At 49.8% G+C, this 15,290-nt stretch overlaps 1 protein-coding gene across 1 annotated transcript in view; it reads right to left on the bottom strand.

The window, feature by feature from the left end:
• ARHGEF10L (Rho guanine nucleotide exchange factor 10 like) overlaps positions 1-15,290 on the bottom strand; it is a 109,336-nt gene that overhangs the window by 67,488 nt on the left and 26,558 nt on the right. Inside the window, exons 7-10 of the mRNA XM_084822337.1 lie at positions 14,607-14,776; positions 13,360-13,476; positions 11,775-11,877; positions 272-378 (exon numbers count right to left, since the gene is read on the bottom strand). Coding sequence (XP_084678463.1) covers positions 272-378; positions 11,775-11,877; positions 13,360-13,476; positions 14,607-14,776 — 497 coding nt within the window. The remainder of the gene's footprint in view (positions 1-271; positions 379-11,774; positions 11,878-13,359; positions 13,477-14,606; positions 14,777-15,290) is intronic.

Here is a 15,290-nt window from a genome sequence, read left to right as displayed (position 1 = left end):
AAAAAAAAAACACACACACACACACAACAATCTGTTTTAGCTTAAAGCTCCTGCTGTCAGTCACTCAACCTTAGGAGGGGGATTTCTTGCTCCTGGAGTCCTCTGCATGCAAAAACGTGGCCCCTGCCATTGAATTACTTGCTGCATCCCCTCCCAGTGTCTCCCCACAAAAACAGGAGCGTATCCTGCCCAACCAGAGCAGCCAAAGGTGCCACCTCCCCTCTCTCAAAGCTGCCCAAAAGTTTCTGAGTCATGTCCCAGCAACACAAACCTGCTGAGGGCTTAATCCTTCGGGCATCGGTCCCAGCTCGGGGAGCAGGGGTTTCATATCCGTCACCGGGACCTCCAAGAATCCCATGTCTTCCTCTTCAGAATCGCCTGGGAAATAACACAGATAACATAGGCACAGGTGACTCCCAGAGCTACTCCCCCAACCTGGGAGTGGTGCCCTGGAAGAAAATGATCATTGCCAGGTAGAACACGGCCACAACGAACACATTGAATCGTCCACTGCTAGGGAAGTTCCCCCAGGGACATGCAAGTCATGCACCACTTCGCACAAAGATTCAGAGTTGCCGGGCCACCAATGTGGGTGTTCTGTTAAAATCGCAGCTGCCTATATCAAAACACAGCTTTAAAGAAGAAATGTAAAAGCTTCTAGTCCTCATGGAAATATATCAACCCCCTTTTTTAAAAAAACAAATAAAAGCTTCTAGTCCTTGTGGAAATATATCAAGCCCCTTTAAAGAGCTCAGGAATTAGCATATATCCAAAAACTGTGTACCATCTTCACATGCTCCTCTAGCCTAGGCGTCCTAGACTAGAGTCCTAGAATGAAGTCCTAGGATGCCACAAAACATGTTCACAACCTACAGAGGGAAGGGTCTGTTGAGGCTGGAATTGTGGGGCATGATCACTGCGAGGGAAGAAGGAAGTGTTTTGACTGAGGGAAAAGTCAATGCCTATGAACAGAAAAGACCACACAGCAAGGACGCTGGGACAGGTGTGCCTAAAGCAGAGATGCAGAACCGCTCTCAACCAGAGGGCCAGATTCCATTTTGGAGAAGCTCTTGGGGGCCGCATTCCAGTGGTGGGCGGGGCCAAAGGAAAAGGGGGTGTGGCCAAAAGCCAGCCTATTTTAGCTTAAAGCTCTCATTGCCACTAGCCAAGCCTGAGGAGAGACATTCCAACTTTTTAGAAGGGGAGAACGGGCTGCAGAAAAGCCAGGAAGCCACCCAACAATTGGTGGATGGGGGAAGGGGGCGTGGCCATGTGGGGAACCCAGGAGAGCCGGACTGTGATCCCACCCCTGGCCTGAACGAGGGCCAAAAAGGGGAAGGAGAGGAAAGGAGGCGATCAGTGGGCTGAGAAAGGACCCCAGAGAAAGAAGAATGGAGAGCACAGGAGGAAGGAAAGGGAAAAGAGGCAGGTGGGAAAGCCCAGGGAGAAAGAGGTCTCAGGGGGAATGGGGAGGGAGAAGACAAGCTCACCAAGGTGTCAGAAGCGAGCAATAAGGAAGGAACAAAGGGGATTCTGGGCAAGGGAGAAAAGGGGCAACTGCAAATCCCACACGTCAACACTGCAGAGCTCCATTTTTCAAAGAATGTCACCTTCAACCCCCTGCATTTGTGGCCCAGCAACTCCGCCTCCCAGAGAGCGATTAACTGTGCAAAAAAAAGCTCAAAGAAAGCAAAGCCCTGAAGTAAATTGACAGGTGCCTTCTTATTTTTTTATTATTATGATTATTATTATTATTATTACTATTACTATTAATCCCTACGAGTCCAAACTTCCAAGATGCTTTTCAGGCACAGCCAAACATCACAGCAGAGGTACCGTCCCTTCATTCCTGACATCCTTCTATTATGGCCGTTATCAGCTTCAGCGTATCATCTTCGCAACAAGAGACACACTTCTCCGCCCCCAGATAAAATTCCCCAGTAATACCATCACAACCCCTTTGCGCTGCATTCTTCCCGAGGGTAGCAGCCTGCTTCTGTCACCCATCTCATTTTTATCCTCCTGGCAACCTTGGCCAGACTATGCCTTTGCCCAAATCACCATCCCAGGGAGAGACCGTTCATATGGCCCCAGAGCCATCGATCCATCCAGGCTCCACTCCAGAAGCTGTTTTTACTGCTAGAGCTCGGGGGGCAATTCCTGTGAACATGTGCAGATTGCACATCCTTTGCTGCGGAGTTCCTGCAGCCTGCTGCTCCTTAAAACAGACACCCACACCAAGGAGTTGGGATCAGAGCTTGAGTGCTGCAGGAACATCTAAGCAAAATTAAAAACATAACTTGCTTGGAAGTACAGCTGGCGGGGAGGGGGGGATAAAAAGCCATTCCATAAGGCTATACTGAGGGAGAGGAGAGGGGAAGCAGGGCGATTAAAACAGCCCTGCTGAAAGACCTAATTTTTTCCTCTTCCCTCCCCCTCCCTTTGTCCTTGTGTGTCATGTCTTCGTGGATTGCAAGCCTGCAAGCAGAAACTGTTATTTCCTTTATTATATTTAAACTGCTGTGGGAGAGTTTTTGGCTGAGAGGCATAAAAAAATGCCTTTAAAATGCAGGAGGAGGTTGTACTGCTCCTGCATACAAAACATGTGGTAGAGCACATACTTTGCACACAGAAGGTATAAGAACATAGGAAGAGTTTTAACTTTTGTGAACTGCCCAGAGAGCTTCGGCTATTGGGTAGTATAGAAATGAAATGAAATAAATAAAATAATAAAGTGCCCTGGTGCATGAGGTCAGAGAGGCAATGACATTCCTACATTAGCAACTCAGGGGTACACTACCACTGCCCAGAGAGGTTCAACTCAGTAGCCTATGCTCCAGTAACCTTCAGCTTAAATTACTGCAATGTGTTCTACATGGGATGCCCTTGGAGACTGTTCAGAAGCTTCAACTCATGGCAAAATGCAGCCATCAGACTGACCATGGGGACCAGAATGTCTGAGCATAGCACACCAATCCTGGCTTGCTCGTGCCAGCTGCCTGTACATTTCTGGGCCCGATTCAAGGTACTGTTTTTACCTGTTAAGCCTTACATGGGTCAGGACCGCAGTACCTGACAGAGCACCTCTCCTGGTACGAACCTACCTCTAATGAACATCTCAGGCCCTCCTCTGTGTGCCTCCTCCAAGGGAGTTTCGGAAGATGACAAGGGAAAGGGCCTTCTCAGCAGTGGCCCCCCAACTGTTGAGCACGGGTTGAAAAAAGTTCAACACCCATGGCCTAGTCCAAAATCTTATTTCCCACAGCGGCCAACAGGATGCCCCAACAGGAAAATGCCACAAGCTGGGCATGGAGAGCTTTCAGCCCATTACTCACACACACACACACATACACACCACCACCACCACCGCTACAACAACAACAGGTATTTCAGGGGCAGCGCCATTTAGTAATCACAATCAATAGCTGTCCGTTCACCCGTCCTCCACACATTTGCCTACTCCCCTTTCAAAGATATCCACGGGAGTGGCCACCCCGCCACACCTTGCAGTGGTGAGTTCCACATGTCAATTATGCACCATAATATTGCCAGTTAAAAAGGGCCCCTGGCAGCAAGGCTGGGAGGAGAGAGGCCTCTGCCACAGACCAGCATTCAGAGCAGACTGTAGCAGCTGAGATCAGCAAAGCTTCTGACTCAGCATGGCAGCAGTCTGTCTTATGCATCTCGCTTTTGCCAGCGTTCCTGGATGTGCAAGAAGCTCAAAATGCATTTGGTCCGACAGCCCCGAACGTTCATTTCATAGACACATACTGTGGAAAGGATGAGCAGCCCACCCCCCAAATCCTCCCCAACTGGAGGGTCCACCCACCCTCCCCACCTCTAATATCACCCCTATCCAAAGCATACTGGTGCGCCAGAGGGCAGGCGGCTCAAGGAAATGAGCCAAGCTGCACACAATTCCTGGGGGGCAGAGGGGAGCTCAAAATGACACGTGGCCATCCCAGGCCTGGAGGAGGGGAATTTTTCCCCGCCCCAAACGCCAGACCCTGACTGCAAGCAACCCCCCACCCCACCCACTGAGTCACCTCTAGGGGAAGTGACATGGGCCCAACTCCAGCCAGGATGCCCCAAAAGCAAGAGGTTTCTAGGAGGTGCCAGGTGGTGCCAGGAGGGGATAACTTGGTTTCAGATGGAATCGAAGCTTTGCTCTTTGCTGAGGGGGAAAAATGAGGAAAAACACACACACACTGACACACGAAACCAGACACAAAACAGACCCATGCAAACCGCGCACGGGCTTACCTGAGGCAGATGAAGAGGAGGAAGAGGAGAAGCGGACTACAACATAGTCCCTGTCAAGCCGGTGCCGCTTCCGCCACATCGTAACCCCGGGTGCGTCTCTCTTGGCAAGCCCTCCAAGTCAGCCCCCACTGCTGGCTATCCCCAAAGTTCCTCTTTCTCAAGGCTCACGCCAGCGCCATCCCCACGTGTGCATCAAGCTCCCAGGACTCGGGCCACATGCCTGCCCCCCACACACAAAAGAGACCCTGCGTCACGCAGCCGCCTAGTCAGTGGTGCAGGGTCCGTGCTGGCAGAGGAGGGGTGGGGGGAGTGGAGTGTGTCAGCAACCCAGAGAGGGGTGGAGATCAGAGGGTGACAAGAATAGACTGGAGAGGGTGACCTTTTTCCTTCCCTAATTTTGGAACAGCTGCTTGGCTCACTTGGGCAGCAGTCATACGGGGAGCGGGGACTAGAACGGAAACAGCTTGAGGGAGGCAGAGAAAAACTGGGCTGAGGGAAAGATTTGAGAGAGAAATTTGGGGAGGGGGAGAGCCGCTTTCTGTTGCTGAACTCCAGCATTGGAGGCAGTATACTGGGGAACATGAGCGGGAGGGTGCTGTTGCACTCATGTCCTGCTGGTGGGCTTCCCATCAGGGCATCTGGCGGGGCACTATGTGAACAGAACGCACGACTAGGTGGACCCTTGGTCTGATCCCGCAGGGCCCTTCTTACGCTTATGTGGGGAAAACGTAACAACAACAAAGCAATGAGCCTGAAGGGCAAGCACACGAACTTTGTTCGCAGACGCCTCCCCACCGCAGTCAACGTACCCGAGCCCCATCCATGGCAAAATCCATTTACACACTTGAAACGGTGCCCATTTCCAATGGAAGACGCGAGTTATCAAGCGAACGCTAGGCGTTATTCTTCCAAGACACAAAGGGACGCTTAAATGGAAATTTGTCCAAAAGATTTCATTTTCTTTCTTTTGGGAATGAAAGTAATGCAGAACCACCAACATAACGGGGCGAGCGGAGGGTGTGTGGATTCTCATCTTTCAAAATTAACTCAAAGACGTTCGGAGCAACGCAAGCCAAAACAGAGACGGGCCGTGGCCCAGCGGCAGAGCCCCCGCTTTGCAGGCGGAAGGTCCCCGGTTCGATCCCAGGCATCCCCAGCTAGGGCCGGGGGGAAAGACCCGCCTGGCACCCAGGAGGGCTGCTGCTGCCAGTCGGTGCTAGAGGAACCCAGGGTCTGACTCGGCCGCTCCTTATAACCCCTCCTTCGCGTCTTTCAAAAGCCACTCTGCAAATCCTTGCCACTGGACAACAGCATCAAGCAACAATGAGCAAACGAACAAGCAGTCCCCTGCCCCAAGGGACTTGCAATCTACATTTCAATGGCGGGAGAGCACAGAGCAGCAGCAGGCTCCGGGCCACACAATCGGGCAGCGCTGGACACGGCACACACAAAACAAGGCCGCTGCACGAGAGCAGCACAGCTAATGCAAAGTGCTCTGCCCTGCGTTACAGCACGGCCGCAGGATGCGACCAAATCTATGTGTGGCAGCAAGGAGCCAAGCTCGCTCTCCATTGTCTAATGTGTAAATCAAGAGGTGCTGGGGCTCAGACTTGACAGGAAGCCGTGCTCTCCAAACGAAACAGAACAAAACACCCACCTCTCCTGATGCGCGTGGATTTGCCAGGGGTTTCACCATGGCGAGAAAAAACACTCTGCATGCGCTCAGAGGCACTCTCCGCCACAACTACCATGCCTAGGAAAGGGACTGGGGGGCTGATCTCCTCCCTGCCCCACAAAACACTATTTTGAGCATGCGCAGAGTGCCTTTTGCTATGCCACTGAGCCCCCACGGTTGCTTTCCTTGCATTTTGAGCTAGGGCAGTTGAGCTTCCTGGGTGCGTGCTTTTTCCTCCCCTGCCACTCTGCATATGCTTCCTGGAGAGGGAAGTGCCACTGAGCATATAAGGAATTCCCTTTCCCCCCACCAAAGGAGGCCGTGGATCTGGCAGTACAACTTGAGAATCCGAGCCACCGTGGATTTTTTCCCTCTAAACCTCAAGGCATGCTAAAGGGGAAGAGGGCCTCTGAGGATGCACTGAGTGTATGTTCTCTACACCATCAGTTGCCATCCGTGTGGGCTCTGTCTGTGCGTGTGTGCACACATCCGTGCGTGCAAGACTTCCTGATTTCCCAGCCAACAATAACATCTCCCCCTGGCAGACTGGAGAAAGAGCAGCACCCTGACCATGTGCAAAGCGCACGGATTCCAGGTAGGCCTCAGTCCCAGCATCACTCGCTTAGTTAACACGTAAACTCCACAGCAAGCCATGCGATGTCATCTCAATCTGACCCATTGAGACAGGATCCAGGCCAGGCCAGGCCAGGCCAGGCCAGGGCTAGATCCGTACCTCTCTCCACGAACAGCTTGTGAGGCTTGGAGAGCTCCCCAGTCCAGGATAGAGAGCGCTTCTGTCCATCCTCTGGCACACTCCCGCAAGCCTCTCCATCCCCTACAACAGGGGAAGCGTTACAAGGAAACAGCTGTGACTCTCCTCCCCTGACGGGTGGATGCTGCTGCCTTCCGCATCTCTTCACAAAAGCACTCCCAGGAGTAGCAGGGTGATAATGAATGGCCCAAAAGCCAGTTTTGCCCCCACCCACCCCCAAAAGGCAAAAGGAACCTTCACCTCCAAATCCTGAGGATACCGCTTCAGGAGTCAGCAACCCAGTGCCCTCCAGATGTTTTGGACTACAAGTCCCATCATCCATGCTAGCTGGAACTGATGGGAGCTCTAGTCCAAAACATCCAGAGGCCAGGTTACCTACCCCTGTGGATGATGGCACAGCACTGGCTCTATCATTGTCCTAATTGCTATTTAAATATTATTTTTTATTATTATTATTATTATTACAGAGAGCGCCAGTGTGGCACAGTGGTTAGAGCACTGGACTGGGACTCTGGAGATCCAGGTTCTTGTCCCCCCTCAGCCATGAACCTCACTGGGGGACTTTGGGCCAGTCACTGATTCTCAGCCTAACCTCCCTCACAGGGTTGTTGTGAGGATAAAACAGAGAGGAAGAGGACCACCGGTAAGCTGCCTCAAGTTCCTTGCAAGAGGAAAAAAGAAATGGAACATAAATGTAATAAATAAAGTAAAAATTATTTAAAAATCAGAAAAGCTAGGGAAGGAACTTGAAATAAAGATAAGTCCAGCTTGTTCCTGCTGTTTGTTTCCTCTGTGTAAGCAGATTTTGCAGTCAGCCTCAGTGAGGTTTTGTAATCATCCAAGGGAAAAAAAAGAGGGAAGTGGTCTGTGCAGACATGAGTGCCTGGCTGATCATCTCGGCACGGCGGATGGGAAAGGACTTTCCAGCTCTCCACGCGTGTGCATTCGTGTGTGCGTCTGTGTGTAAGCCGGAAAGACAAGAGAAAGAGAAAAGTGAGACTGCCCTTTCACATCTCGCTCCTTGGAAACCAGCCGCCCTGACCCACGCGCACACGCAGCTGCTTTCCGGAAATGAGCACGGGCACGTTTACACCAGCAAACGTCGGAGGAGGTGCGCGTGATGTGACCTGGTTGCTTAGGGCATGGCTCGAGTGCATGAACTGCTTTTCGATTCAAAATATACTGAGAGAGAGAGAGAGAGGGAGAGAGAGAGAGAGGGGGGGAGAGAGAGAGAGAGCGAGAGGGAGGGAGAGAGAGAGAGAGAGCGAGAGGGAGAGGGAGAGAGGCACAAAAGAATATAACAAAAACAATATACCTAAAAAAAAATTATGTGAACCAATGGTGCAATTACGCAGTTTTAGGCTTTGGACTTCATGATCTTACGAGGGATCCTCTTTAGATTGGGTTTGGATTTGTTATATTTACATCCTCCAAGGAGGATAAAAAATTAAAATTCCTCCAAGGAACCCAAGGCAGCTTACATAACCCTCCTCCTCTCCATTTTATCCTCACAACAACCCTGTGAGGCAGGCTAGGCTGAGAGCCACTGCCTGACCCAAAGTCACCCAGTGAGCTTCCCGGCCAAGTGGAGACTAGAACCTGGGTCTCCCGAGTCCCAGTCCAACACACTAACCACTACACCGCACAACACCTGTGTGCTCCTCCACTTTACTTCACAATGCTGTACGCAGCTGTGCTGTGTTTGGGGACTCTCCTGTTCCTTCTGCTGAGCGGGGCCTTGGACATGTGCGCCAGTGTCCTACCCTGACGGCACCACCGGGCAATTCAAACCTAAGATATCATGCATTCCGAAGCAGCAGGAAGATGGAAACAAATCCAGCTAACTGACGCACAGGGGTGCTCTCTCAAACAGCCAGACTTAAAACCAGAGGTGCAGAACCTCTTTCTGCCCGAGGTCCAAACCCCGTTTTGGATAAGCTCTCGGGGGCCATATTCCAGTGTTGGGTGAGGCCAGAGGAAAAAGGGGCGGGGCAAAAATTCCAATAATACCAATGTACTCTAGCTTAAAGCTGTTACGGCCACTAACTAAACCTTCAGAGAGGCCTTTTAACTTTTCAGAATGGGGAGGAAAACAGCATAAATGCCAGGAAACCACCAAACCATCAGTGCTTTGGGGAAAGGGGCTGTGGCCATGTGGGCTGAATTGGGACCCCTGGAGTGCCAGACATGCCCCCTGGGTCTGAGGTTCTGCACCCCTGGAATTAGGGCAGGAATCTCTTGGCAGGGAATTCCAAAGATTCGGTGCAGTTACCAAGAAGGCCGTGCTCTGAGTCCATGTTGATGTCACTCCCCAAAAGGAGGAGGACACAGAGAAAAGGCCTCCTCTACTGGCCTCAGAGGACCTCTGTGGAAGAGGGACATGCTGATGTTGCTCCTATGCACTCTAAATGGGTTCTGAATATTGCATTTGCCCCTTCATTTATTACGGGTTTTAAAACTGTGCCTGTTTCAATCATCACAATTTCATTATGGGATACAAAGCAGGATATCTAACAGATTGGTACATAGATATTCATCGCTTCTTGACCAAGAAAATAGGCAAAACTCAACAACAATGAACACAGCAACAATGACACACAGACCCCAAAATACAGAGCGACCCATCTACCGTGTCTCCATGCATGCTAATCGGCCCACTTCATTGGGATCCAGCGAAAACAGCAGGAAATTACTCGAACAAGGGAGCCAAGCCACATGCCATACAAAGAGGGAAAAGAAGCCACCAAAGTCACAAACTAAGCTAGCGTAGAGGCAGAGGTGGGCAGGAAATAGACACCAGGCCACTGTTGAAGCTCCAGCCAGTTCCTAGTGTAGTGCCTGCTGGTTGCTGGGATTAGAATGCAGGACTAAGCAGACCTTGTCTGATCCTGCAAGGCAGTTCTTATGCTTGTAAGCAAGGGGGCGTAGACAGCATCACTGATTGGTTATGCCTTGTTAAAAGGTCCTGAGCAGCCTTACCCAACCCAGTGCCCTCCAGATGTGTTGGCCTACAACTCCCATTATCCCCAATGAGTCTTGATTATGCATTTTTGCTTTGCAAATTTAACACACTATCAATGGACCACCTCAATTCTAAGAGTAGCATCCAATGTCAGTCCTACATAGAGTAAGCCCATCAAAATGAATGGGACCTTAAGTTAATCGTGACTAGCTTAAGTCTCATTCATTTCAACAGGTCTACTCTACATAGGTTAACATCAGATATTACCCCAAGACATTTAGGAAGTCAACCTAAAAATGCCTTTGTAACTGCAGCCTGGGGCATTGCTATGCCGGGGCACCTGGGGCCATGCCCTGAATCTGCTTCCCAGGGCCTCGAGTCTATTCCCCAGAGCCCCGAGTGCCCATTGGTGCCAGTGGAAGTTTTTTTCCCCTCAGCTTAATTGACATACAGGGGGCAATTTTCAAGGGGGGCTGCAACTTGGGGGGGAGGGCTTTTCCCATTGGTTTGGGACAATCTGGATCTGGTGCAAATTAACTGAAGAATTTATTTGATTTGAGATGATGTGGATGAGAAATTAATTGTGCTGGCTTTCCCTCTGGTGAAATCTAAATAAAGCCCCCATAAGCATGGGGGGGGTGCATTTTTGCAAGTGCAAATTTGGGAAACTGGAAAAAAATCTGATTCTGTCAATGAGCGGACGACGGAAGAAAAAGCACCTGACAATCCGTGAAACGCAAACAGAACAGATTTTATAAAATCCATACATCCCTCATCGGGGCAGCATATTTTGATGTGCTGGAGATCAATGTGGAAACAGCCACACCATGGATTGCAAAATGCATAATACCCAGAGGGAGCCAAAAACGAAACTTAGTCATTTGGAAACAAAGTCCTCGTCTGCCCCGGCTATTCATCAGAGTTTCGCCAATGACATAAGCAAAGCTGTCATGATGACATTTTAACTAGTGACTCAACGGAGGAGTTTCGGAGCCAGCCACTACAGAAAGGGCCCAGGGATCAGAGAGAAGAAGCCCACTTGGAGGGCTAGCTAGCCCATTCTGGGAGCAACAGCATTTCTTAACTGAAATGGATGGGCCATCAGTTCAGGACAGGGTTGGGGAGAGAACATCCTTCTATACACAGCGCCGAATTAATTTATGGTGGCGTGCCACCCCAAGATGGGGCCATCGTCACTAGCTAAGAGAGTTGGGGGGGGGGGGTTACAGAAAAGATCTACAGAAAGGAAACATTATTTATTCATTTGTTTATTTCTTTGTGACATTTATATCCCACGTTTCCTCTGAGGAGCCCAAGCGGCATACGTGGTCGTCCTTCTCCCTGTTTTATCCTCACGGCAAGCCTGTGGGGTAGGTGAGGCTCAAAGTCAGTAACTGGCCCAAAGTCACCCAAGTGAGCTTCATGGCCGAGGAGGGACTCAAACCCAGACCTCTCCAGTCCTAATCCAGTACTCTAACCACAACACCACACTGGTTATGACAGCTAAGTAGACCAGAGTCAGTCTACCTCTGAACACCACTTGCTGGGGGCCAGGCAACAAGCACCAACTATTGACTTCGTGCTCTGCTTGTGGGCTACCTGGGGGCATCTAGTAGGACACTGTAGGTAGAGATGTATGTATTTTGTTAAATGTATTCCATCTGCGTTTGTCAGGCTTCATTCCTTTCGTCATCTACTCATTAACTGAATCCAATTTTTTTTTACCACAATGGCATCCCACTTGCACTAATTCACAGTGCCACTAATGCACGCATGTGCCAATACATATCAGTTCATGTGAATTAGCGCAAATCCAACCCCAAAGTGAAAAGCCAGTCTGCACATCCGCAGAATCCATGTGACTCAGAAAAAGCCGTAGTCGGATTCATAGAAATCTAAACTGATTCGAATCTGCTACAGATTTCTCCAGCACCCCTTAAAAGGGTGCTGGGCTACCTCCAGTTGAGGCCCAGATCTCAGTTAAGGCTTTTCATGTCTGGAAAAGAAAAACCTGTGACCTATGCCAGTCATCCATTCTTCTGTAGCCATGGACAACATGCACCCAGCACATCAGGAACACAATGCCCAATAAAGGATGTTACCTGGGACTTCTTTCTTATGCAAAAATGTCCGCATGACGGCAATCTTGGTTTTCTCCAAGCCATCTTTCGTGCCGCTCTTGGCCGCCTTCATCAGCTGTGTCATCTGCGTGGAATCAGGAAGGCACCGAGGTGGGGAAAGGGAAGAAATCAGCAGATCTGTACCTCCTCGCAAACTCTTGCTGCCATAGCATTAAGGGAGCGGTCAAGGAAACCATTCTCTTTTAATGACAAATGCTCCCACCTTTTACACTTGGAGAAAACATTTTGGGAAAGGCTAGCGTCTGAGGCCAAGGAAGTTCAGTTCAATAAGAGCTGTGCAGAAGGAAGATCCCCTGGTGAGGTCCTCATAAAAATAGCTGTCTTGTCTCTTTACGCGGACATGTGTCCTCAAACGTTCCAATTGGTTTATGATAGCTAAAACGTATTCCCCGCCCTTCAATAGCCTCCCAGGGAGACTTACAAAATGAAAAAGTTACACAAACACAAACAAAACAACAGCATGGGGTAAAAACCGCAACCCATAAAAACCTCAATGCGGTTTAAAAGAATGCATTAAAGACATTAAATGTAAGCAATGCTAAAATGCCTGGGAGATAAAAAAGATTGTTGTCTGGCACCAAAATTATAGCAAATTGCCTGGAAGAGAATATACCACGGAGGGGCCCCATCACAAAAAAGGCCCTCACCACCTGGAAAAACCACAGTCCCACAGATACGTTGGTTCTAAGCTCAGCCCACAACAGAGGTGGACATTTGGCCAGCCTACAAAATTCAGTTGACGGATTGGCCAAATATTGGTCAAGTATTTGTAAAGCATTAACTTGACCGCAGGGGTGTTGAATCTCTTTCTGCCCAAGGGCTAAATTCCATTTCAGACAAGCTTTGGGGGGCTGCATTCCAGTGGTGGGCAGAGCTGAAGACAAAAGGGGGTGGCGCCAAAAAGCAAAAACGCAAACCGGTTTCAGCTCAACACTCTTACCGCCAGTAACCAAGGACAGGCATGTCAACCTCTTGGAATGGAAAAAAGAACTGCGTAAAAGTCAGGAAGCCACTAAACTATCAGTGGCCAAGAGAAAGGGGCTGGGGCCATTTGGAGGATGCTGAAAGGCAGGATTCGGCCACGGGTGGGCCAGATTTGGCCCATGGGCCGGAGATTCAACACCCTTACTTTATTGGAGAATTGCCTCCTGCTGCCTGTAAGAAAGACACTCCAACCTTCTTTTCTATACATCATTTTAATCTCCCATTTCCGTGCCTTCTCCAATGCTACCATATCCTTCATGGTGGTTGGGGGTGGGAGGGAAACAGGAACAGTTTCAATCCCTGCCTGCTTCCCACATTACTCAACGACCCTCCCCTCGTGCGAAAGGAGGAAAAATAACAGGTGCAACTACAGCAAACTGCAAGGTTGAAGGTATGCCATCATGGTTATTTTTTACACTGGGTTAACTCCCGCAAAGCAGAGAATACCAAGCAGCAGGCAAAAAAACTGGCTGAAATGGAGAGCAGATTTTGCGACCTGGAAACAGACAGCAGCAGAAGGGATATAAACACCCAAGGTCTGGAGGAGGAAGGAGGACGGTACCTTACAATCGTATCTTTGCTTCAGCTCCTGCATCTCTCTCCCCCCGACTTTCAAAGCCAGAATGTCCCTCTTAGTCCTGGTGTATCTCTCCTTTAGCCTATGAAGGTCGGGAGAAAGCTTCCACCCCCAAAGCCGGCGCCAACATAAGAGAGAGGAAGAAGCGGGAGGAGGTTGAGGAGGGGAGAGGCAGAGAGATCTAGGTAAGCAGCAGACAATCCAAGCGAAGGCCCGGGCGGAGGCAAGACCCAATGCACCAGCAAATCCCGCACGGGTTAGCAGTGGTGTTAGAACAGGTGCTAGCCGGAAGCATCCCTGTCGCAGCCTTTTGGGGTCCCAAAAAGGGGAGGATTTAGACCGGTCTCCTGGTCTTAACAGCTCCCACCCCCTGACCCTTATCTGAGTTAGGATCAAAGTACAGCCAAGAAAAATAGAGGCAGATATTCGACTTCATATTGCTAAATGCAGTGGACACCCCATGACTCACCCATTTTCTCTCTCCTTCTTCTAGCCCTCAAGGGTGTAGAGCAGGGGTCCCGAACCTTTGGCATATTTGGAATTTTGAGAGTGTCATGGGTGTTCTCACAAAATGGCTGCCATGGGGGAGCTAGGCCATTCACATTGAAATGCAAATACCATTTAAGTTATAGCAATTTCTGCTACATTTGCACCTCTCAATATCATGGGTCCCAATTCTTTTTGAGTTGGTGGGCACATAAGGAATTTTGAGAGAGCATCATGGGTGCTCTCACAAAATGGCTGCCATGGGGTGGGGCTTGCCCATTCATAAAATGGCTGCCACAGTGGGCATGGCCAGTCACAAAATGCCCATTTCCCAGAAGGCAAACTGGTGAGGCTAAAAGAAATGTCACTCACGGAACAACCCAGGTAGAAGGCCAAGGTGGGAACTGACCTCCAAAAACACTCCCCTGAACCCAAATAAAGATGGGGCTAGTGGGCAGAACGACTCTTTGCAGCAGGCCACTCAATTTTTTGAAAACATAATCTTAAAAATCTCTAAATATAAAAATCAGGAGGGGCAGGGAGTCTGGCGAACTCTGAGAGAGGCGTCCGCAGACACATTGGCCCCTCTGTGCACCACACTGGAGACCCCAGGACCAGAGATAACGTAAAGGTCTCCTAATCACTCCATGACTTGAGGATACCTACACCATGCTTCACAGCTTAACTTTTGCCCCTTCTGGACCATGTCATCTACAGGCTACTGACTTCTCTGTCTTTCCTGTTACCTTTGGCTGGAAGGAAACTTTCGGCTTTGCAGGTTCCGTCTCCGGCTTGTTCTCTCCCGCCGAGTCCTCGCTGTAGCTTTCAAACTCACTGGAGCTCCAGCCTAAATCCTCGGCCTCTGGTGGTTCCTTGTCGCGATGGACGTCTTCGTAAATCAGGCTTTGCTCCGAATCTAGAAGAATGGAGAGAAGGAGACGGCGGTGCTTAGCGAAGGATCGGCAAATGCAAAATGATGGAGATGGCTGGATTTCGGTGCTCTAAATGAGAGCATTCCAAGAGGGAAGGGGAAAGGAAACATTCAGTACTAGAATATGGTAAGAGACTGCAAAGAAATAGGAAGCTAGCCCCTAAAGGAGGAGGAAAGACGACACAGAATGAATGGAAAATGAGGTAGAATTAGGGCAGGAAAATGCAGATAATTGTACATGGTTACTTCTGCAAGAGAGCTCTTTAGCACAGGGGTGCATAAGCTCAGCCCGGGGGGGGGGGGCAAATTCAGCCTTCAGCCCCACCCACTACCAGAACACTTATCCAAAATGGGTAAGCTTATCCAAAATGGAATTCAGTCCTCAAGTTGAAAGAGGTTCAACAGCCCCGATGTAGCTATTTGTTTTGCCATCGTTAGCTGGAACTGAATTAAAACAGGTTCCACAAAGCATAATTCAGTGCCATATTATTCCCATGGC

The sequence above is a fragment of the Heloderma suspectum genome, chromosome 15, assembly GCF_057233095.1.
Source record: "Heloderma suspectum isolate Gila_16-S chromosome 15, 16-S_ref, whole genome shotgun sequence".
In the NCBI taxonomy this organism is placed as follows: Eukaryota; Metazoa; Chordata; class Lepidosauria; order Squamata; family Helodermatidae; genus Heloderma; species Heloderma suspectum.
Note: the sequence above shows the minus strand (reverse complement) of the source record. Positions and strands in the feature narration are given on the sequence as shown.